This window comes from Petromyzon marinus, unplaced genomic scaffold (genome assembly GCF_048934315.1).
Source record: "Petromyzon marinus isolate PM22_M1 ecotype Great Lakes invasive population unplaced genomic scaffold, UKy_Petmar_22M1.pri1.0 PM_G_Scaffold_119, whole genome shotgun sequence".
Taxonomy (NCBI): domain Eukaryota; kingdom Metazoa; phylum Chordata; class Hyperoartia; order Petromyzontiformes; family Petromyzontidae; genus Petromyzon; species Petromyzon marinus.
Window position 1 is genome coordinate 54,445 of NW_027422672.1, and position 24,985 is coordinate 79,429.

The following is a 24,985-nucleotide window of genomic DNA, read 5'->3' on the forward strand; positions in this document are numbered from 1 at the left end:
CAGATACATACACACACACACAGACACACACACAGATACACACGCAGACAAACACATATAACAATAACCGCCATTCACCAATAAGTGGCGGTGATGTCACCACGACGCTTGTGCCAGGCAATGTAGACCCTGAGGCCACGTGAAGTGTCGAACGCCCGCTGGCAGGAGGTCACGGGGCAGACCCAGGTGCCACGGGTCGACTGACTGAGATGACTGGCTGATGCACCACCTGTGCCCCCTACTGTGTCAACCCGCTGTGCTTTAGCCACCCGGCGCTCCGCTCGTTGTTGTGAGCGTCGCTCCTCCGCCCTCCGTTGTTGTTGGAGGGCGACTGCCTCCAACTGCCCAGTAGCGTCCTTCACGAGCCTCCTCCACAGAGGCCGATCTTGACACCGCTGGTACCGGTCATCGGCAAGTCCACTCAGCTCCACGTCCTCCTGTACCACATCACTCCATCTCTTCTCTAGCCCGTGCCGCGCCCGCTTAGCCCCCTCAATCCGGCCGAACAGAAGCTGTTTCGGCATGCAGTGGCTGGGCATGCGGGCTACATGACCCAGCCATCGCAGCCTTGCCTGCCGGAGGAGCTCACCGATGGGACCTTGCCCAGATCTTTCAAGGATTTGTGAGCTCCTCACACAATCCAGTCTGGTTAAACCCAGGATGGATCGCAGGCAGGCCAGCCTAAATGTTTCTAACCGGCGAAGGTGTTCCATTAGGGGGGTCCACGTTTCGCAAGCGTAGAGAAGGGAGGGAATGACCGTGGCCGAGAAGACCTGAAGCTTAGTGCGGAGCGACAGACCAGGTAGCTTCCACACAGTGTTACGCAACCGATGAAAAGATATTGCCGCGCGACTGATTCGGAGTGAGACCTCTGCTGTTAAACTGGAGCCAGTCATAAGCACACTGCCCAGGTATGGGAAACTCTCCACTCTCTCCACAACTGCCCCATCACCGATTGGGAGTTGTGGGGGTGATAGTGTCCGATGGTACAAAATACCCAGGCAGGTGCTTAGTTTTGGTGGGGCTGATGGTAAGGCCCCACCTCTTAGTGGCACGCTCCAGTCCCAGCAGCAGCGTCTCCAACTCCTCCTCTGACTGAGCAGCTATTACCAAATCATCAGCATACATAACGTGGTTGAGCAATAGGGAGCCATCCCTTGACCGCACCCGGGCATCGATCAGCCTTCCATTATATCTGTACCATATGGAGATTCCCCCGGTACAGCTATTGAAGGCTTCACGAACTACGTGGTCAAAATAGATGTTAAATAATGTGGGAGCCAGAGGACACCCCTGTCGCACCCCAAGGTGTACAAAGAATGGCTCTGACTCCCGGCCACGTAGTTTTACCCGGGCCCGCTCACCATCATGAAGGTCCTTAATGATCGTGAGCAGAGGGTCAGGTACTCCAAAAGCACGAAGCACAACCCAGAGCCCAGGCCTACTGATGGTATCATAGGCCTTGACCAGGTCAATAAAGCAGAGATGTAGGTCTTGTTGGAATTCTCTACACCTCTGCTGTAGCAGACGGACAGAAAATATGGCATCTGTGCAGGACCGCCCTATCCTGAAACCGCATTGGGGCTCCGCAAGCCTCTCCTCAGCGTGCCTGGCAAGGCGATGCTGAATAATCCTTGCCAGGACCTTTCCCGGCACACAGACACACACACACAGACACACACTCACAGACACACACACAGACACACACAGACACACACACAGACAACGCAAACCGCTACACTGCAATGAGTTACGCTTCCACGTGCAAGGACCACGTGACAAATTTGACGTCACAGCACCAACTTACCCGCTTGAGGCTGAGTCGACCTAGGGAAGGGCCCAGGAGTGCTGCTGCTGCTGGTGGCCGTGAGCGGGAGTCGAACTCGGCTCGCGCGCTCAACGACTGCGCGTGTTGGGGAAGGGGCGCACCTCTGGTTGGCTGTCCCGGTCACGTGACACACTTTTAACCAATCCGTGCAACCTACATTTGTGAGGTGCGCACCTCTGGTTGGCTGTCCCGGTCACGTGACACACTTTTAACCAATCCGTGCAACCTACATTTGTGAGGGGCGCACCTCTGGTTTGCTGTCCCGGTCACGTGACGCGCTTTAACCAATCCGTGCAACGTACACGTTTGGTGAGGGGCGCACCCTCTGGGTTGGCTGTCCCGGTCACGTGGCACACTTTAACCAATCCGTGCAACGTACAATTTTGGTGAAAACGTACCTCTGGTTGGCTGCTTCGTTCCGGTCACGTGACACACTTCAACCAATCCGTGCCGCGTTAGCAGCACTAACGACAGAGCTGGGTGATTGTATTTATTATGGCTGTTACACATTTCACTCTTGTAGAGTGGCAATGTCGTTAGTGCAAGGCAGAGTTGGTAGTTAATTGTAGTGTAATTATTTTTTACAATTTTGTACAAGTAACATGATAAAGCGTTATCTTTCAGCTAACCAGAGTTTTGATGAGCGTTAAGAGATTCACATTTGTATGCAGCCTCTGGCAAAGAGGCATCTGTGGGGGGCTAATGCCCCCCTCCCCACTACGTGGGGGGGGGCTGATCTCCCCCTCTCCCCTCCCCATTACTTGAGGGGGGGCTGATCTCCCCCTCCCCACTACGTGTGGGGGGGGGGGCTGATCTCCCCCCTCCCCACTACGAGGAGGGGGGGGCTGATCTCCCCCTCCCCACTACGTGTGGGGGGGGGGGCTGATCTCCCCCTCCCCGCGAGCGGGTGGGGTGTGACGTCAGTGCCCCCCACTCAGGGCTGTTTAAGAGTTAATGATTTATACTAAGCCGTCGTGTCAACAAGGCTGTGCCACAACACGTATTGAGTACAATTCTTAAAGATTGTGTGTCTTGTGTGTGTGCGTTGTTCCTCAAGGCTGGGATTTAGAATGAAACCGTGCGAATTTTCACCGTGTTCATAGTGTCATCTTCATTGGAAGCTTCCTTCATTAACAGAACTTCCCAGCTTGTTGAGAGAAACATCAAATAGTCCACTCAACACAAATACAGTTGTGTAACTTTAATAACGCACGTTGATATTTAGCGCCTGCTAATGATGCCAGGGCTGGGCACACAGGAAGGAGTTTGTGCAACAGCGTTGTGTAACAGTCTGAATGTGTACATCATAGCCTGTCAAAGACTTGGTGGTGGTGATGGTGGTGAGGGTGGTGGTGGTGAGGGTGGTGAGGGTGGTGGTGGTGATGGTGGTGTAGGTGATGATGGTGGTGGTGATGATGATGGTGGTGAGGGTGGTGGTGGTGGTGAGGGTGGTGGTGATGGTGGTGAGGGTGGTGGTGATGGTGGTGGTGAGGGTGGTGGTGATGGTGGTGGTGGTGAGGGTGGTGGTAGTGATGGTGGTGATGGTGGTGAGGGTGGTGGTGATGGTGGTGATGGTGGTGGTGAGGGTGATGGTGAGGGTGATGGTGGTGGTGGTGATGGTGGTGGTGGTGATGGTGGTGGTGAGGGTGGTGGTGATGGTGGTGGTGATGGTGGTGGTGAGGGTGGTAGTAGTGATGATGGTGGTGGTGGTGATGGTGGTGGTGATGGTGGTGGTGAGGGTGGTGGTGGTGATGGTGGTGAGGGTGGTGAGGATGGTGGTGATGGTGGTGAGGGTGGTGGTGATGGTGATGATGATGGTGGTGGTGGTGGTGAGGGTGGTGGTGATGGTGGTGATGGTGATGATGATGGTGGTGGTGGTGATGGTGGTGAGGGTGATGGTGATGGTGGTGGTGATGATGGTGGTGGTGATGATGATGGTGATGGTGGTGATGGTGGTGATGATGATGGTGATGATGATGGTGGTGGTGGTGATGGTGGTGATGGTGGTGCTGGCAAGGGGGTTGACAGGCCTCATCAACATCTGGGTCTATGCAGGAGGACCATAAACCCCTCACGCAGACTCTGGGTCATCCTCGCCGCGGCTACAGTCAAAACCACCCAACACAAAGGTGATCACTGCATCATCATCATAATTACAACAATAATAATAACAATAATAATAACAATAATAGGGGTGGGGGGGTTCCCCTTTTTTTCTGGCAACAAAACTGAAACCTTTTTACAAGGATTCATGTCGCTACATTAACCACAATACCTGCAGTCAAAATGTAAACAAAACACAAACACTATGATAATATTTACGTGGCATTGTCCTTCAAACTGATTGGTCCACACCTGATGATGATTGCTTCTTGTGTTGCAGTCGAAACGTCGTGAGAATTTTATTGTTTTATATTTTTATTATTTTATTGTTTCCCTTCTACGTGGTGTACACAGTGTGATTAACATGGTGTACACACACAGTGTGATTAACATGGTGTACACACACAGTGTGATTAACATAGGTGTACACACACAGTGTGATTAACATGGTGTACACACAGTGTGATTAACATAGGTGTACACACACACAGTGTGATTAACATAGGTGTACACACACAGTGTGATTAACATAGTGTATACACACAGTGTGATTAACATAGGTGTACACACACAGTGTGATTAACATAGGTGTACACAGACACACAGTGTTACTATTATGATAGGCTCATCTTGCCTTAGCAGTAGCGTGACATCAGACGCTGAGTTTGTATTGTATTTTTCTCAAGCAGCTTTGATTTAGCCCAGCTAATTGACCCCGCGGTGTGAAAGTGGTAACTCTACATGTGTGGCTTGCCAGAGGCAGTCTTCACTGCAGTGACCATTGGTGATGATACCACACTGATGAGTCTGATCAATGACTAAATGGGCCTAGAGTTACCCATCTCTGTATTGGTGATGATACCACACTGATGAGTCTGATCAATGACTACATGGGCCTAGTTACCCATCTCTGTATTGGTGATGATACCACACTGATGAGTCTGATCAATCACTAAATGGGCTTAGAGTTAACCATCTCTGTATTGGTGATAATACCACACTGATGAGTCTGATCAATGACTACATGGGCCTAGAGTTACCCATCTCTGTATTGGTGATGATACCACACTGATGAGTCTGATCAATGACTAAATGGGCCTAGAGTTACCCATCTCTGTATTGGTGATGATACCACACTGATGAGTCTGATCAATGACTACATGGGCCTAGAGTTACCCATCTCTGTATTGGTGATGATACCACACTGATGAGTCTGATCAATGACTACATGGGCCTAGTTACCCATCTCTGTATTGGTGATGATACCACACTGATGAGTCTGATCAATCACTAAATGGGCTTAGAGTTACCCATCTCTGTATTGGTGATAATACCACACTGATGAGTCTGATCAATGACTAAATGGGCCTAGAGTTACCCATCTCTGTATTGGTGATGATACCACACTGATGAGTCTGATCAATGACTAAATGGACCTAGAGTTACCCATCTCTGTATTGGTGATGATACCACACTGATGAGTCTGATCAATGACATGGGCCTAGAGTTACCCATCTCTGTATTGGTGATGATACCACACTGATGAGTCTGATCAATGACTAAATGGGCCTAGTTACCCATCTCTGTATTGGTGATGATACCACACTGATGAGTCTGATCAATCACTAAATGGGCTTAGAGTTACCCATCTCTGTATTGGTGATAATACCACACTGATGAGTCTGATCAATGACTACATGGGCCTAGAGTTACCCATCTCTGTATTGGTGATGATACCACACTGATGAATCTGATCAATCACTAAATGGGCTTAGAGTTACCCATCTCTGTATTGGTGATGATACCATACTGATGAGTCTGATCAATGACTACATGGGCCTAGAGTTACCCATCTCTGTATTGGTGATGATACCACACTGATGAGTCTGATCAATGACTACATGGGCCTAGTTACCCATCTCTGTATTGGTGATGATACCACACTGATGAGTCTGATCAATCACTAAATGGGCTTAGAGTTAACCATCTCTGTATTGGTGATAATACCACACTGATGAGTCTGATCAATGACTACATGGGCCTAGAGTTACCCATCTCTGTATTGGTGATGATACCACACTGATGAGTCTGATCAATGACTACATGGGCCTAGAGTTACCCATCTCTGTATTGGTGATGATACCACACTGATGAGTCTGATCAATGACTACATGGGCCTAGTTACCCATCTCTGTATTGGTGATGATACCACACTGATGAGTCTGATCAATCACTAAATGGGCTTAGAGTTACCCATCTCTGTATTGGTGATAATACCACACTGATGAGTCTGATCAATGACTACATGGGCCTAGAGTTACCCATCTCTGTATTGGTGATGATACCACACTGATGAGTCTGATCAATGACTAAATGGGCCTAGAGTTACCCATCTTTGTATTGGTGATGATACCACACTGATGAGTCTGATCAATGACTAAATGGGCCTAGAGTTACCCATCTCTGTATTGGTGATGATACCACACTGATGAGTCTGATCAATGACTAAATGGGCCTAGAGTTACCCATCTCTGTATTGGTGCTACCTGACAGTCGGTCAGATTTGCTCAGATTTATTTTGACAGTGACCAAAGGTAAGAGAACCACAATGCACTGCTTAAGAAGAAACCGTTGGTGTTTATTCGCAAGTAAAACATGATTTTACAACCTGCGCTGTTATGATCGGATTTTTTCGTCAATTGCAGGTTTAACTAGTCTTTGATGGTGATATTAAAGGAATTACCAACACTGGATCAGGACCACAAATACGAATATCATGCCATGATCGTTTGAGCAGGAAGACAGTTTTATCAGTAACACAATTTTCTCTAGATTAATAGTCTAAAACAATGAATGATTCCCTTGTCTCACATGCAAGAGATAATTCTGAATCTAAATGCTGTCACCCAGTCACACACAGGATTAAATGTGCCCATTTAAAGTGTACATAATTATCCACAATGAAATTACAGCATTACACCTGTCCGTAGCAGCATCTTTCACATGTCGATGTAGAAAACTGCGAACCTGACTTTGCCATCCCTACAATTTCACGTAATTTCATTAATACACATTCTTTCTGAGAGATGCATAAGTGACAAGGTCGCAATATATAAAAACAAGTAGCAGAGAGTTCGCACTGTTTAATGGAAGTGTCTGGGTGGCTTTGGGCTAACACTATGCCCCGCAACAGAGACATGAGATTGGTACAAATTCCACGCATGGTTATTTTTTTCTCCTCAATTCTTTTAACGGCTAAACAGATGGCACATTATGTTCAGTGTATTTGGTAATGTTGTTCAGTGTAGCGCAGTGATAAAAGTGTCCAACCTATAACCAGATAGTCACCAGTTCAATTCGCACACAGAGGTGGATTCTACAATTATTCCAGTTTAACACGTAGGCTTTCGCGACCAATTATTCCTCCGGGATTGACGCAGTAAGTACCGCTTTGTGGAACGGCAACGATCGCTTCACAGACATGTCCTTAAAAAATACCTTCATTGGCTGAGAAACTCCCGTGAAAATAAGCATCAACCAATGCTCACTTAGGCTTGAAGACAATTCTTACTATGTCTCTTTGGCCATTTGAATTCATGGCCAAACATAAAATGGCCAGAGCGGAGCCGGGCCCCAACAGCGTGGCTTTTAACTGCAGGCCGACCCACTATTTGTCGGCGTTCGGCTGGCCTCTTGACCAGCGGAAGTCGGTTTGCGATATTCGCGGGATTGCGTGCGGCACGACACCTCATTAATTGAAATTTGCAACCGTCACGAAGATTCTGTGACGCTTTCGTTGCCGGTAATCTACAGCCCCCTTGAACACCCCCCACCCCCCCAGCTTGCCGACCAAAGCTCTGACGAGCTGAGCTTTGACCGACAACTCGCTCCGCGTTCTGCATTCCTGAAATCAGTGCCCTGCCGAAAACGCAACATCAAGCGCCGCACAGCCCGCCGATATATCTGTTGTGCGGCTCGATGGCCAGGTTCCTGCTGACACGCGGCTTGCGCGGCCAAATCGTGGTCATCCCAAATGTTGCCAAGGGTCTCTTTGCTGAACGGCGGCGGCAGCGGCGGCGACGACGACTCCATCTCCTGACCCACCTCCACAGGTGGCGTCTGCACCGACTTGGGCACCAGATGCTTGGCCGGCACGAGGCAGCGTGGGGGGGGGGGGGGCACGGCGTGGGGGGCACGGCGTGGGGGGCACGGCGTGGGGGGCACGGCGTGGGCACTCAGTGCTTCTGCTCCTCCTGCTGCTGCTGTGGCTGCTGCTGCTGCATCATTTGTTGCTGCTGTTGCTGCTGCTGTGACTGCTGCTGCTGTGGCTGCTGCTGCTGTTGCTGTTGTTGCTGTTGCTGTTGTTGCTGTTGCTGTTGTTGCTGTTGTTGCTACTGTTGCTGCTGCTGCTGTTGCTGCTGTTGCTGCTGCTGTGGCTGCTGCTGTTGCTGCTGCTGTTGCTGCTGTTGCTGTGGCTGCTGTAGTGGCTGTGGCTGCTGCTGCTGCTGTTGAGTTGACTGGTGACGAGGCACACGTGGTATGGCTGAGGCTGAGTGGGAGGGCTGCTCAGAGTGGACAGCAGGATTTTCCTGAAGCTCCATGACCTGCTTCCTGTTGAAGTTGTATTTACTGAAGAGTTCGAACACAGGGGGAGGACGTAGAGTTAGAACAGACACACAGGTCCATGCCTGTGGGTCTCATCATGTTAGGTTCAAGCCCATCTTGACACACACAGGTCCATGCCTGTGTGTCTAATCATGTTAGGTTCAAGCCCATCTTGACACACACAGGTCCATGCCTGTGTGTCTAATCATGTTAGGTTCAAGCCCATCTTGACACACACAGGTCCATGCCTGTGGGTCTAATCATGTTAGGTTCAAGCCCATCTTGACACACACAGGTCCATGCCTGTGGGTCTAATCATGTTAGGTTCAAGCCCATCTTGACACACACAGGTCCATGCCTGTGTGTCTAATCATGTTAGGTTCAAGCCCATCTTGACACACACAGGTCCATGCCTGTGGGTCTAATCATGTTAGGTTCAAGCCCATCTTGACACACACAGGTCCATGCCTGTGTGTCTAATCATGTTAGGTTCAAGCCCATCTTGACACACACAGGTCCATGCCTGTGTGTCTAATCATGTTAGGTTCAAGCCCATCTTGACGCACACAGGTCCATGCCTGTGGGTCTAATCATGTTAGGTTCATGCCCATCTTGACACACACAGGTCCATGCCTGTGTGTCTAATCATATTAGGTTCAAGCCCATCTTGACACACACAGGTCCATGCCTGTGTGTCTAATCATGTTAGGTTCAAGCCATCTTGTAATCCTTGAACCCAATATCACACCGTGCCCTTGACAGCAATATAATAATTTGACATCAATAAAAACACATGGGATGTACTGCAGTAATTAACACCACTGCATAGTACTGTCGTTTGTAGTAGTTTGTCCTCAATATAGCATAAGTGGAAAAAACCCTGGGGCAAAATCTGAAAAGCATACTTCCCAATCTCTAAAAATTAAGAGTGTGCAACTTAATGTTGTTAAGTTTAAATAACGGTCGCTAAGCACAGGCCCAAAATGCTAAGAAGCCAGCAACAGCACCGTAAGAATGTCTACTCGTTTAGCGTTCATCTGCTTATTTAATTCAGCAAGGTGATGAGAAACCTCAACCATAAGGGCCCATCTACCAATGAGTCACAAGGCACCATGGGTAATGCTGGGGCCCCTCACCGAGTCTCAGGGCATCCGTGATGGACTAGGACGTGAAATTCGCACGCACAGGAATCCACATATCAGCTTCATTTAGTCGTCATGGATATTGTTTAAAATATTTGCCATCTGTTGCACAATGGCATACTCGTTGGTTTTTTTAGTAGTCTCTCGTCATGCCAACTTGACAACAGTATTTGTCCTCTGGAGATACTGGCCTCCACCGTGTGAATGTTGAATCGACATGACTACCTTGGTCCCACCGACATTGCTCAGTTGATCTGGGAGGCACTTTCACCTTCCTGTGACTAACAGTTAATCTTAAAGCAGTGATGGTTTGGGCAGCAGTGATGGTTTGGGCAGCGATGCATAACCTGTATTCAATTTCCCTTGGGTAAATTCGGCTTTAACGGGTAACCGGTATGGTTTGTAAACATAAATTGTGGAGAGAAAAGAGCACGTTGCTGCCTCGTGAGCCACAACTCAGCCTTAATAGGTCTCTTAAACGGTCACTTAGGAGAGCTTTGTGTTGTTTGTCGTGCAAATCACCAAATCAGCTGCTCCGCGCATGGCAGGATCATCTCCCAGGCAAGGCCAGTGAAGTGTTGCATGTACAGAGTCCACGCAGAGGGCAGCTTCACTTCTATACGGGCCAATGCTATGCTTGCAGCCGCCACCACGGATGGACGGAAACTCAGGAATACGTGGTCTGCATACACACAAAGACAATAACCCTCCGTTTAGCCTTAACAGACTGTTGGGGCAAGTGCTGCTAGCGAGTAGCAGCACCTATGAAGGTCGGCACGACACACGAGGGGGTGGGCGGTCAGCACCACGCCCGGCCGCCTTTGTCTCCCCAGTGCTGGCGATGTTTACACACCGCATTGAGTTACTCATTTGAGGCCGAGTCGACCTAGGGGAGGCCCAGGACCGGTTCAGATAATCGTCACCGGTGATAGCCGTGAGCGGGCGTTGGACCAGGGTGTCCAGGGTCGTAGCTGCAGCGTAGCGCTAACCGCTACGCCACCTCTACCCTGCACACAGGAATGACAGGCAGGCACACAGACGCTTAAACGCACAAGCACCCAGTGAATGAGGAACGTTGGGCCAACGGCACCCTGAACATTTGAACAAACATTCCGACGTTGGACAAAAATATATATATTCGGTGACGTTTCAGGCACTGCCCCTTCTGTCGCCGGTCACCTTAGCGCTGCAAGGCCGGTGCCTACGAAGCGCTCCTCTACAGCTCTGCGAGCACCTTGCAGGGCGAGCTGAAGGAAGTGGGCCGTGTACTTGATGGTGTACGCGTGCCGGTAGGACGAGCCTCCAGCCGGGGCGTCCTCACGCCGCGACAGCCACAGGAAGTGGTCCACGAAGTGCGCCGCTGTGGGCGTGCACAGGTTCCAGTCGAGTGTACGCAGCAGCAGGAACTGTGCAGGGGGGAGGCAGACGGGAGAGTGGGCTGGCACGGCACAGCTGCCACCACTCCGTGAAGCATTCAGTCCGCCACGCTGCTGCGTGTTGCCTGGAGGGTTTATTTGGTGCATGGCTCGCAAAACAGTTCAAATGTCTGGTCAAGGAGTCAACTCGGCCCTTCGTCTGCACGGGTAAATGCAATGACCATCATATTAAATTTCGATTTGAAGCTTTCGTGACTTGCAAGGATTCATCTTCTTTGGTTCTTTTGGTAAAGTCACGTAGAATGAGAATAAAATAATAAATTGATAAAATAACACAATAATATTCTCATTATTGTGTTATTTTATTTTATCGAGTTATTATTTTATTCTCATTCTATGTGACTTTACCGAAAGAACCAAAGAAGACCATCATATTCTTTTGGGTCTGTCGGTAAAGCCGCGTAGATTTGAAAAATTAATAAAAAAATATCACGACGTTTCCATCGCATCGCAAGCAAATCGTCACGGGGTGATTGTTTTATGGAGAGACTGAGCCCCACCATAGGATGGGAGAATTTCCTGCACTTGTTCCAGTGCCATACAAATAAATGAGCACCACTCCACGTTCATTCGTCAGGTCTGCTGTGGTAATGTTATTCTGCAGCTTTTGCCTTCCTGTTATCTAGTAAGAAGACACGCTTCTATATTCAAATTCGGGCTGTACATTCAAATTGTCTACAGAATAATTAGTTGGCATGAAACAGAGATGATGTGTTCATATTCTTTGGGTCTTTGACGTTTCGATCGCAACAAAAGCAATCACCTGAGGACGACTGCTTGTGTTGCCATCGAAACGTCGAGATTTTTAAAATTATTTTTCTATCTACGTGACTTTACCGACAGACCCAAAGAGTAAGATTGTAAAGTAACAAGACAAAACAATTGGTTTCTTGAATCAAATCGCGACCTTGAATCATGACAATGCACGGAACGGTTCTGGGGTGAAACATTGCATGCCAAATTAATATGGGCATGCAGCTACCTCCGTCTGCTGCAATTCCTCCTTGGACAGACTCAGCCCTTGCTTGGTCATCACCTCCAGCCGGTTCACCCAGTCCAGTCGCGGCACCTGCTCACCCATCTCCTCGAACTTGGCTGCGCAGGGTGTCAGGGACACGCATGCCGACGGTGAACAAGCGACCAAGCGTGCGAGCGAGAGATGAGCGAGTGATCGGGTGGGTGGGTGGGTCACGTGAGCGATTGACCGACCTGCTATAATGAGGTAGCAGATTGAGCAGGTGTAGAGGCAGCGGACGGTGATGTTGTGGCGGTCCATGAACACGTCTAACATCGGGATGGCCAGGTGGTGCGTGGCCACACCCAGCTGCAGCTGCTCGCTCAGAGTTGCCAGGAGGTCGACGAAGTGGCGACGGAGGTGCAGCTGGGGCGAGCGTGCGCAAAACCGAGGCAGCGACAGCTCCTGCGAGGGGGAAAAAACAGAGGACACGGGGTTGGGAGAGCAGTTGGGACGCTGTAGAGTTGGGTCAAGAGGTCAAGAGGTGTTTTTAAACGATAATAGATTATTCTGGGGGTCTAAGGAGGCGACGTGCCCGGTTACGGTGGGCCACAGCAGTTAATTTTCGCCGTCACGCAAACCAAGAGTGACAAAAGCCACGGGCCAAATTGTCTCCCTGTTCAAGCGAGTGAAAGATGGCGAAGAACTCATTCGGTAGTCCTCAGCCTATGATGAAAAAAAACCATAAGGTGTGGAGATCCGTACCTCCAAAGCACAGCCACTTTTATTCTTCCACAAGGTACCATATCGCTCGTGTTATAGTCCCCGGAGAGATAGGGGGCCGGGTCGACCCGCTGGCCAGGATTGAACTTGCAACTTTCCCACTGCGAGTCGAGCACTCAAACGTACGTGCCGTGTAAATCAGTTCGTGGGATTTGCGTCTGCGTGTAGGAGGCCTATTAATGAGAGAGGCGGATACCTTCTCTCGAAGGACGCGGTAGACGTCGTCTGCCAACTCGCCTTGCCACCACTCGCTTCTGTCCATGTCTTGGCTAGTCGCTCGCGCCTCGTGCTCAGGAGTTTATTACTTGGGCAGGCACGTGCTGGGTACACACAAGTGTTCACGTGTGGATTTTATTACTTGGACAGGCACGTGCTGGGTACACACAAGTGGAGTTTATTACTCGGACAGGCACGTGCTGGGTACACACAAGTGTTCACGAGTGGAGTGTATTACTTGGACAGGCACGTGCTGGGTACACACAAGTGGAGTTTATTACTCGGACAGGCACGTGCTGGGTACACACAAGTGTTCACGAGTGGAGTTTATTACTCAGAAAGGCACGTGCTGGGTACACACAAGTGTTCACGAGTGGAGTTTATTACTCAGACAGGCACGTGCTGGGTTCACACAAGTGTTCACGAGTGGAGTTTATTACTCGGACAGGCACGTGCTGGGTACACACAAGTGTTAACGAGTGGAGTTTATTACTCGGACAGGCACGTGCTGGGTTCACACAAGTGTTCACGAGTGGAGTTTATTACTTGGACAGGCACGTGCTGGGCGCACACAAGTGTTAACGAGTGGAGTTTATTACTTGGACAGGCACGTGCTGGGTACACACAAGTGTTAACGAGTGGAGTTTATTACTTGGACAGGCACGTGCTGGGTACACACACAAGTGTTAACGAGTGGAGTTTATTACTCGGACAGGCACGTGCTGGGTTCACACAAGTGTTCACGAGTGGAGTTTATTACTCGGACAGGCACGTGCTGGGTTCACACAAGTGTTCACGAGTGGAGTTTATTACTCGGACAGGCACGTGCTGGGTACACACACAAGTGTTCACGTGTGGAGTTTATTACTCGGGCAGGCACGTGCTGGGTACACACAAGTGTTCACGTGTGGAGTTTATTACTCGGGCAGGCACGTGCTGGGTACACACAAGTGGAGTTTATTACTTGGGCAGGCACGTGCTGGGTACACACAAGTGTTCACAAGTGGAGTTTATTACTCGGACAGGCACGTGCTGGGTGCACACAAGTGGTCACGTGACAGATTTGACGTCACAGCTCACTTGCCGTGCAAAAAATAAATACATTATTGAGCCCCCCCCCCTAAAAAAATATACAAAAGTGTATTTTCATAATTTGTGCATGGTGTACAGTCTGGAAAGTACCCACATGGCAAATTTCCAGTTTGTTGCATGTGGAGAAGTACAGACAACACACACAATCACAACTTTGCCTTTCATATATATGGAGATTACCACAGGTTACGCCACGGGCACTTCGTGCTCAACAGAGCATTAAGAATAAAGGCAGAATTTTCACAACACTTGGAAAAGAAACTACATTTGCAATTTTCTGCAAAAAAAAATGAACACATTTTCCCATGTGTAAAAAATAAATGCAATTTGTTATTGACACGTGTGCAAACTTCATAATGCATTTGCTTGAGCAACACCGATTACATTATTGACGAAATCTTAAAAGTGCTCATGCTAAACCGGCTTCCAAACGTCTCAAGCTCACACCCTACCCCCCGCTATGCATGTGGAATAATGTAAAAAATGTGTCCCGTTATGATGAAAAATAAAACAAAGTCTTACCAAACACTGTCCATTATTACACGGCGGGAAGGGAAATCGTTCAAGTAACAAACCGTGATTGTTTAAACGCCTCAATATGTCACGATATAGTCTAAATACAGCAAGTCTCAAGTCTTTCACGGTAACTACGGACGGAGCGGGCAGCACGCAGCCACGTGGGAGTCGTCACGTGACGCAGCCGCCGACTCCCAGGACTCTCCACGCCCCCGGAAGTGCTGCTGAGCGCCGGAAGCCGGAGGTGACGCGTCATCCGTGAGCCAGAGACTCCTGATTGGATGAGGTGTGGGCGTGGCCGCACCCGAGGGGGAGGCGACGGCCAGGGGATAAAGAGGGGGGAGGGAAAGACCCACACAGACCCATAGAGACCCACAGAGACCCATACTCACAGAGACCCATACTCATAGAGACCCACACAGACCCATAGAGACTCATAGAGACCCACAGAGACCCACAGAGACCCACACAGACTCACAGACTCATAGAGACCAATACTCATAGAGACCCACACAGACTCACAGAGACCCACACAGACCAACAGAGACACCCACAGAGACTCATAGAGACCCACAGAGACACCCACAGAGACTCATAGAGACCCACAGAGACACCCACAGAGACTCATAGAGACGCACAGACACCCAAAGAGACTCATAGAGACCCACATAGACTCACAGAGACCCACAGACACCCACACTCACATAGACCCACAGACCCATACTCATAGAGACCCACACAGACCCACAGAGACACCCACAGAGACCCATACTCATAGAGACCCACACAGACACCCACAGAGACCCATACTCATAGAGACCCACATAGACCCACAGAGACCCATAGAGACCCACACACACTCACAGAGACCCATACTCATAGAGACCCACACAGACTCACAGAGACCCACATAGACTCACAGAGACCCACACTCATAGAGACCCACACAGGCCCACAGAGACCCATACTCATAGAGACCCACACAGACCCACAGAGACCCATACCCACAGAGACCCATACTCATAGAGACCCACAGAGACCCATAGAGACCCACACAGATACCCACAGAGACCCACACTAACAGAGACCCTAAGTAAAACTAAACTAAGTGTATTGCCACCAGGGTGTAAGGGGGCCCCTCACTGAGCTGCTGTGCCAATCTTGGTCCACGCGAGCGGCCTGCCCTGCACCAAGTGAAAGCAGCTCCGTCAGGTCGCTCGTCACGTGGGAACGGCGTTAGAGCGGCCAGGAGAATAATCCTCGCACTCTTAAGACGCACCGCTCGGATCGCTAGGGATGGGTTAGCGCGTCTCCCACATGCGTGTGAATATTCACAGAGGGTGGACGTGGATGTAAGATAATTTTGTCGTGACGGTGGTCGCAGCTGCTGCGAGCTGCTAAGAGACACTTGCCCCTACAGTCTGTTAGATGCCACACGGGGGGCCTTCACTGGAGGGGTTTGCTTTGCCGCACCAACGCTCCCCACACACACAGTGCACACACGGTGAACTCGTAAAGTGATGACAGGAAACGATGAGGTAAAATGTGCAAAAGTTTAATATATTAAACGGCAATAAACGCATTCAAGAGTGCGAGTGAGGTAAAAAAATAGAATTTCTACATTGAGGTAAACATTTTTTTATTCTGAGGTAAAAGCAAATCTTTTTTACATTGAGGTAAAAAAATAACATTCTGAGGTTAATTTTTTTTATAAACATTCTGAGGTAGACAAAAAAATATTTTGAACATTACGAGGAACATTTTTTTTACATTCTGAGGTAAAAACATGAACATTAAATTGTCCTTAAGGAGACATAAATTAACAAACGCTCTCTGTGTATCTATCTGTCTCTCTCTGTCTCTCTGTGTATCTGTGTCTGTGTGTGTCTGTGTGTATCTGTGTCTGTGTATCTGTCTCTCTGTATCTCTTTGTGTGTATCTCATCTCAGTCAGTCGACCCGTGGCACCTGGGTCTGCCCCGTGACCTCCTGCCAGCGGTCGTTCGACACTTCACGTGGCCTCAAGGTGCACATGTCCTGGCACAAGCGTCGTGGTGACGCGATTCGCCACTTAGTGGCGAATGGCAGTTGTTGTTATTGTTGTGCATGTCTGTGTGTGTGCGTGTCTGTGTGTGTATGTCTGTGTATTTTGTACCATCGGACACTCCACCCCCACAACTCCCAATCGGTGATGGGGCAGTTGTGGAGAGAGTGGAGAGTTTCCCATACCTGGGCAGTGTGCTTATGACTGGCTCCAGTTTAACAGCAGAGGTCTCACTCCGAATCAGTCGAGCGGCAATATCTTTTCATCGGTTGCGTAACGCTGTGTGGAAGCTACCTGGTCTGTCGCTCCGCAATAAGCTTCAGGTTTTCTCGGCCACGGTCATTCCCTCCCTTCTTTACGCTTGCGAAACGTGGACCCCCCTAATGGAACATCTTCGCCGGTTGGAAACATTTAGGCTGGCCTGCCTACGATCCATCCTGGGTTTAACCAGACTGGATTGTGTGAGGAGCTCACAAATCCTTGAAAGATCTGGGCAGGGTCCCATCGGTGAGCTCCTCCGGCAGGCAAGGCTGCGATGGCTGGGTCATGTAGCCCGCATGCCCAGCCACCGCATGCCGAAACAGCTTTTGTTTGGCCGGATTGAGGGGGCTAAGCGGGCGCGGCACGGGCTAGAGAAGAGATGGAGTGATGTGGTACAGGAGGACGTGGAGCTGAGTGGACTTGCCGATGACTGGTACCAGCGGTGCCAAGATCGGCCTCTGTGGAGGAGGCTCGTGAAGGATGCTACTGGGCAGTTAGAGGTAGTCGCACTCCAACAACAACGGAGGGCGGAGGAGCGACGCTCAGAACGAGCGGAGCGCCGGGTGGCTAAAGCACAGCAGGTTGGCACAGTAGGAGGCACAGGTGGTGCATCAGCCAGTCATCTCAGTCAGTCGACCCGTGGCACCTGGGTCTGCCCTGTGACCTGCCAGCGGACGTTCTGCACTTCACGTTGCCTCAGGGTACACATAGCCTGGCACAAGCGTCGTGGTGACGTCACCGCCACTTAGTGGCGAATGGCGGTTGTTGTTGTTGTGTCTGTGTGTGTGTCTGTGTGTGTCTGTTGTGTGTCGTGTCAGGACAGGAACGTGTGCACCACAGAGTGGATCTCCCTGCGGCAGAGTGGGCAGGCCATGCCACGCCGCTGCAGCTCCAAGGCGCAGCGGCGGCACGTGGCAAGGTGACCGCTGTCGCCGTGAACTAACGTGCAGCTACGCGGCTCACTCCGGCATACCACGCACTCACCCACGATAACACCACCAGCACCACCCACACCACCAGCACCACCCACACCACCAACCACACCAACAACACCAACACTACCACCCACACCAACACCACCACCCACACCACCACCATCACCCACACCAACACCACCACCCACACCACCGCCACCACCACTGCCACCACCACCCACACCAACACCACCACCCACACCAACACCACCAACCACACCAACACCACCACCACCACCCACACCACCACCATCACAACCACCACCCACACCACCGCCACCACCACCCACACCACTACCACCACCACAACCACCCACACCACCACGCACACCACCACCACCACCACCCACACCAACAGCACCGCCACCGGTTGGAGCGCAAGATGGAGAGGAAGTGGTGGAGGTGGTGGTGACGTTGGCACCGGCTGAAGGGGAAGAAAAAGAAGAGAGTGAGTGAGTGAATGTGTGAGTGTGTGAGTGTGTGACTGTATATGGGTAGCGGTAGTGTAGTAGTAGTTAGTGCTACGTCGCGCTATGAACCCGGGGAGGGAGTGAGAAGGAGGGAGGGAGTGAGGAGGAGGGAGGGGAACTTCATCTCGCCTGCTGTCGGCCGTCACTATGGAGAATGACTTCACGAACAGCGCTGCCACCGAGTGTCTGGAAGAGAGAGACAGGGAGATCCAGGCTGCGTTTGGATGCAGGCTCTATCTCCCGCCCCTCTCTCTCTCTCCACCCCTCTCTCTCTTGTGCTTGTTTATTTTTATTTCACTTTCTTTATTATAATTTTTCTATCTACGTGACTTTAGTGAAAGAACCAAAGAATATTCACCCACTCAATCACTCGCCCACTCACTAAACAGCTCACCCATCCACTCAATAATTCACGCCCCCACTCGCCTTCCCACTCACTCACTAAATAACTCATCCGCTCACCCACACTCACTCACCCACCCACTCTCTCTCCACCCTCTTTGTATCTCCCTCACCTGGGATCTCTGAGTGAGAATCCCTCCACACCAAACACCTCCCCCAGGGGGTCCCCGCCACACCTCACCAGGTACGGCCTCTCTACATCGTAAAGTTGTCTTCGCTTGATGTATTGTCCCACGTAGTGGTGCGCCTACGTGGAACGCACACACACACACACACATGCACACACGCATGCATGCACACACACGAGTGGGTGACTGAGTGGGTGAGTAGGTGGGTGGGTGAGTGAGTGGGTGAGTGAGTGGATGAGTTAGTGAGTGGGTGGTTGAGTGATTGAGTGGGTGAGTGGGTGGGTAGGTGAGTGGGTGGTTGAGTGATTGAGTGGGTGAGTGGGTGGGTAGGTGAGTGAGTAGGTGAGTGAGTGGGTGTGTGGATCAGTGAGAGAATCAGTGAGTGGGTGGGTGGATCAGTGATTTAGTGGCATGGGCGGAAGAGATGGACTAGTCAGTGAGTGGATGGGTTAGAGGGTGAGTGGATGGGTTAGAGGGTGAGTCGAGTGAGTGGTTGGGTGAGTGAGTGGATGAGTGAGTGGTTGGATGAGTGAGTGTTAGTGTGTGGGTAAATGGAGTGGGTGAGTGGTTGGGTGAGTGGGTGGCTGAGTGAGTAGGTCAGTGAATGAGTGGGTGGACGAGTGGTTGGGTGAGTGGGTGGGTGAGTGTAACGTCTGTACTATGTTGAACTTCTTTCGCACCGCACGTAGCCATGTGTGATAATCCTGCAAATCCAAATTATACAGCAGGTGTCAGGTTCGCGATGGAATCCACGACCTCCTGTACACCAGGCGAGGTAGTCAACATCTCCTAGCCACCCTGATAATGATGATGGTGGGTCCCACGACCTCCTGTACACCAGGCGAGGTAGTCAACATCTCCTAGCCACGCAGATGATGATGGTGTTGGTGGTCGTGATGGGACCCACCTGCTCCCACGTGAATGTGTCGCCCTCGACACCGACCGACTGCAGCAGACGAAGCATCGCAGGCACCGGCTTCAGCTGCATCCCAGCGGACAGAGGCATCACGGAGCCACATGTCATCACTCACACAGACACAAAGGTCCCCCGTGTAGCCACGGCAGGCTATAGGGGCAAGTGCTGTTAGCGAAGAGAAGCACCTATCAAGGCTGCCGGCACTGTGGCACATGAGGGGGTGGGTGGCCAGCACCACGCCGAACCGCCTTTGTCTCCCCAGTGGCTTTGTTTACTACGACACACCGCTACACCAGCTACTCTTTTGAGTCAACCTAGGGGAGGCCCAGGACCGATTGTAGTGTATAGTAGTGTATATTACATTGTAGTGTATAGTAGTGCATAGTGTATAGTAGCGTATAGTACTGTAGTTTATAGTAGTGTAGGGTATAGTGTAGTGTATAGTAGTGTAGTGTATAGTAATGTAGTGCATAGTAGTGTAGTGTATAGTAATTGTAGTGTATAGTTGTGTATAGTGTACAGTGTATAGTTGTGTAGTGTATAGTAATGTAGTGTATAGTTGTGTATAGTGTACAGTGTATAGTTGTGTAGTGTATAGTAATGTAGTGTATAGTTGTGTATAGTATAGTGTACAGTGTATAGTATAGCGTACAGTGTATAGTATAGTGTACAGTGTATAGTATAGTGTACAGTGTATAGTGTACAGTGTATAGTATAGCGTACAGTGTATAGTATAGCGTACAGTGTATAGTGGTGTACAGTGTATAGTAGTACACAGAGCACCGGTGAGCCCCCCTAAAAGCGACTCACCAGAATGTTCCTGTGAGCTCCAGCAGCGGCCAGAGACAACCTGGAGTCACCGGCACTCATCACGGCAGCGGCCAGAGACAACCTGGAGTCACCGGCACTAATTACGGCAGCTGTGGAGACAGCAGGAAGACAGCGACACTCGTCACGGCAGCTGTGAGACAGCAGGAAGACAGCGACACTCGTCACGGCAGCTGTAGAGACAGCAGGAAGACAGCGACACTCGTCACGGCAGCTGTGGAGACAGCAGGAAGACAGCGACACTCGTCACGGCAGCTGTGGAGACAGCAGGAAGACAGCGACACTCGTCACGGTAGCTGTGGAGACAGCAGAAAGACAGCGACACTCGTCACGGTAGCTGTGAGACAGCAGGAAGACAGCGACACTCGTCACGGCAGCTGTGGAGACAGCAGGAAGACAGCGACACTCGTCACAGCAGCTGTGGAGACAGCAGGAAGACAGCGACACTCATCACGGCAGCTGTGGAGACAGCGACGTGGTGGGGGGGGGGGGGGTGAGTAATGCTCAGCCGCCGGGCACGGCTGACGACCACCTCGTGGGGACCGCCTGTGTCGTGAGTCTATGGGTCTCTGTGTGAGTCTGTGGGCTTATGGGTATCTGTGTGAGTCTTTGGGCCTCTGTCAGAGTAAATTGGTATCTGTGTGAGTCTATGGGTATCTGTGTGAGTCTGTGGGCCTCTATCAGAGTAAATTGGTATCTGTGTGAGTCTATGGGTCTCTGTGTGAGTCTGTGGGTCTCTGTCAGAGTAAATTTGTCTCTGTGTGAGTCTATGGGGCTCTGTGTGAGTCTGTGGGTCTCTGTCAGAGTAAACTGGTCTCTGTGTGGGTCTATGGGTCTCTGTGTGAATCTGTGGGCCTCTGTCAGAGTAAATTGGTATTTGTGTGAGTCTATGGGTCTCTGTGTGAGTCTGTGGGCCTCTGTCAGAGTAAATTGGTATCTGTGTGAGTCTATCAGTCTATGGGTCTCTGTGTGAGTCTGTGGGTCTCTGTCAGAGTAAATTTGTCTCTGTGTGAGTCTATGGGTCTCTGTGTGAGTCTGTGGGTCTCTGTCAGAGTAAATTGGTCTGTAGTGATAGCAAGTACCGCCACAGTCAGTATGCACTGCTGTAGTGATAGCAGTTACCACCACAGTAAGTATGCACTGCTGTAGTGAGAGCAGGATCCACCACAGTCGGTATGCACTGCTGTAGTAATAGTAAATAATGCTATCGAGTTGGTACATACCGCTATATAGAGTTAGTAGATACTAAAACAGTCAGACTATACCACTACAGTCAGCAAATACTGCTACAGTCAGCAGATACAACTACGGTCAGTAGCTACTAGAGTCAGTAGGCACTACTATAGAGTGAGTAGATACTGATATAGAGTTAGTAGTTACTACTATAGTCAGTGAATACTCCTATAGAGTCAGCAGATACTACTATACAGTTAGTCGTTACTACTATAGAGTCGGTAGACACTACTGTAGGGCCAGTAAATACTACTACGGTCAGTAGTTACTACAGTCAGTAAATACTACTAAACAGTCAGTAGCTACTACTGGCTCAGTAGATACTACTGTACAGTCAGTAGATACAACTACAGGGCCAAGAGATACTACTTATTCTGTTGTATGTAGGCTGTGTAGGTATATACAGGACTAGCTGTACTACCCAGGCTTGAATTCACCACACCCGGCCGCCTTTGTCTCCCCAGTGGCGATGTTCACACCACAACAGTTAGTCGTTAGAGGCTGAGTCGACCTAGGGGAGGCCCAGGACCGGTTCAAATAATCGTCACCGGTGGTGGCCGTGAGCGGGAATCGAACTCGGGTCGCCGGGTTCGTAGCGCGGCGTAGCGCTAACCACTACACTACAATGCATTAGGCTTCCACACACAGACACAAACACACAGACACACACACAGACACACACAGACACAAAAAGATCCCCCATATAGCCTTAACAGACTGTAGGAGCAAGTGCTGTTAGCGAGCACCTATGAAGGCCGGGACGGTACACGAGGGGGTGGGTGGCCAGCACCACGCTCGACCGCCTTTGTCTTCCTAGTGGCAATGTTTACACACCGCACCAGGTACTCATTTGAGGCTGAGTCGACCTAGGGGAGGCCCGGGACCGGTTCAGATAATCGTCACTGGTGTTGGCCGTGAGCAGGAATCGAACCTGGGTCGCCAGGTTCATAGCGCAGCGCGCTAACCGCTACACTATCGCTCCCCACAACACACACACACAGACAACGCTAACCGCTACACTACAATGCGTGACGCTTCCACATGCACGGGTCACGTGACAGCTTTGACGTCACAGCTCACTTGCCGTGCATAAAATCTAGGCATTATTGAGCTCCCCTCCCCACCCCTAAAAAAAACACAAAAGTGTATTTGTATAATGTTTGCACGGTGTACAGTCTGGGAAATACCCACATGGCAAATTTCCAGTTTGTTGCATGTCGGGAAGTACGCTAAACATTTTGAACAGACAACACACACAATCACAACCTTGCATATTTTTATATATATGGAGATAAACAGTAAGAGCCAATTTGTTAATCCATTGCCGGACGAGGGTCTCCCCACGCCGCCCCGGGTCATGATTTGACCATACTTCACCACGCTCGTCCGTGTGGCGGCTTGGTGGAGGAGGGTAGCGTAGACGTGGGAGCGTAGTGACATTGTACTCTACAATGGATGTTGCCCCCACCGCTCCTATGCCACTCACCAACGTTGCACAGTCCCGCAGCCGCCTAAAACAACAACAAAGTCCCATCACAAGGGAGAAACACACAAATAGAGATTCACTTCGAGTACACTCACCACCACGTAGCTGTCAACCTCTATCAGTGCCCCTACCTTATTACAGATCAATTCAGACCATATCGGCCACCACGTGTCTTTATGAATATCAACGTTCGTCCTGCGAAGTCCCATCACAATGTAGAAACACAAATAGACAATACTGTTACCAAAGCATGTTTTTTTGCCCGTATTGAAACGGCTGTACCCCGTATGGGCGTGAAAACTCAATGTCTCTGTACAAGAATACGGGGTAAACCGTACGGGTTATGACAGCTGTGATGCATCAAAAGATAACTTGACCCGTGGTTGTGTTACCTCGTTTAACCAAAGGCTTCAAACTCGCGTGGAACAGCCCGAAACCCAAAGCATGAGGACAAATACAAAGACGGGTATATCACGAGAGAAAAAAACCCCTACATATTTACCAATAACACTGCCCTTAAGTGTAAATTCTGTGGTGCATAATCGGGCAATGGCCCTTTTTCATAACGCCTCTGTTACTGACGATTGTATTTCAGCCTTTCTTCTTACGACTGCTGCCTGTGTATCTTACTGTGAAAACAGTTCCACAAAGCATGTCTAATTCTTTATTTTCTTTGTGACAGACTAGGCCCGAGACGCCAGGGAGGGCCTGAATGGCCTGGATTGCCTACCGAGAAGGAGACGCCTTCCCCGGCGGGGAGCAACCACAGCCTGCGGTGTCACCGCCGCAACGGGGGTCACACAACACCGGATTTTTTTGTGGTCAAAATTTTTAAACCAAAACACCCACTTACCCACTTACCGGTTCGCGTGAGTTCAATCCTGCTCAGAGTTTTAAGGGGCGAGAGGAATTGTTCGTGCAAGTTTAGGGGTGGGTGGGGGTGGTGAGTCGTTATGTTCCGAACAGTTTAGAAGCGTCCTGGGAGCCGGGCTAGAGGCGTCAGCCATTGGCACTTGGGAGCTACCACTCCCAGCCAAGGGTTGACGCTCAAACTATCAATCTTATACTTTCACTTCCATCACATAATTTGAATCGTATTTACTCAAACAATATATGCTGAATAATCTACTGTGATAGTCACGGTCGCTCAGTCATTGTATTGCTGTTGGAGATGTATATATATATTTTAAAAAAATATTACTGCGTCTGCGACCCCCCCCCCTATTTAAAGCGGTAAGTTGGTTCGTTCCAAATGATGACGTTCACACAACGCGATCAAAGTTCGGAACGCTCTTGCAGAATTGTACAACATTTAACTCCGAAAGTTATCGCGATATGGCGATACTACGATATTACATAATCATATCCAACATAAGCGTATTGTACAATTTGTTTCCACACGGCACGTGCACACACTCAAAGCACTTGCAATTCAAATTTCGATTTAAAGCTTTCGTGACTGCAGGGATTCATCTTCTTGGTTATTTCGGTAAAGTCACCACGTAGAATGGAAACAATAAAATAATAAAAAAATATTTTGATCCCCTGCTGATTTTGTACGTTTGCCC

The 24,985-nt window shown here is 50.0% G+C and overlaps 1 protein-coding gene and 1 long non-coding RNA gene across 4 annotated transcripts; both read right to left on the bottom strand.

Moving 5' to 3' along the window:
• Positions 1-8,264: 8,264 nt before the first annotated feature.
• LOC142909403 (cyclin-J-like) lies at positions 8,265-14,878 on the bottom strand. Of its 2 annotated transcripts, none has more exons than XM_076059720.1 (7): positions 14,683-14,878; positions 13,049-13,172; positions 12,324-12,534; positions 12,097-12,209; positions 10,913-11,084; positions 10,201-10,360; positions 8,265-8,560 (listed from the first exon to the last, which is right to left on the bottom strand). In XM_076059720.1, exons 2-7 carry the CDS (start codon positions 13,112-13,114, stop codon positions 8,323-8,325), a joined length of 960 nt encoding a protein of 319 aa, XP_075915835.1. In that variant the 5' UTR covers positions 13,115-13,172; positions 14,683-14,878; the 3' UTR covers positions 8,265-8,322. The 2 variants fall into 2 exon arrangements, with proteins under 2 accessions (XP_075915835.1, XP_075915836.1); XM_076059721.1 differs by having other exon boundaries at positions 8,475-8,560; positions 10,858-11,084.
• Positions 14,879-18,297: 3,419 nt separating this feature from the next.
• On the bottom strand, positions 18,298-24,446 carry LOC142909408 (uncharacterized). Of its 2 annotated transcripts, none has more exons than XR_012932322.1 (6): positions 24,279-24,446; positions 23,418-23,442; positions 20,681-20,790; positions 19,862-19,936; positions 18,940-19,073; positions 18,298-18,610 (listed from the first exon to the last, which is right to left on the bottom strand). It is a non-coding gene; the product is annotated as an uncharacterized LOC142909408 (long non-coding RNA). The 2 variants fall into 2 exon arrangements; XR_012932321.1 differs by having other exon boundaries at positions 23,309-23,442; positions 24,279-24,445.
• Positions 24,447-24,985: the final 539 nt, after the last annotated feature.

Bases quoted from the DNA above. Each gene is read 5' to 3' on its own strand.
- LOC142909403 (XM_076059720.1), bottom strand. From the start codon at position 13,114: ATGGACAGAAGCGAGTGGTGGCAAGGCGAGTTGGCAGACGACGTCTAC. The intron at 11,085-12,096 runs GTAGCTGCATGC...CCCCCTGCACAG, and splicing joins AGGAATTGCAGCAGACGGAG to TTCCTGCTGCTGCGTACACT. The intron at 8,561-10,200 runs GTGATTTGCACG...CGAACTCTTCAG, and splicing joins TGCGCGGAGCAGCTGATTTG to TAAATACAACTTCAACAGGA.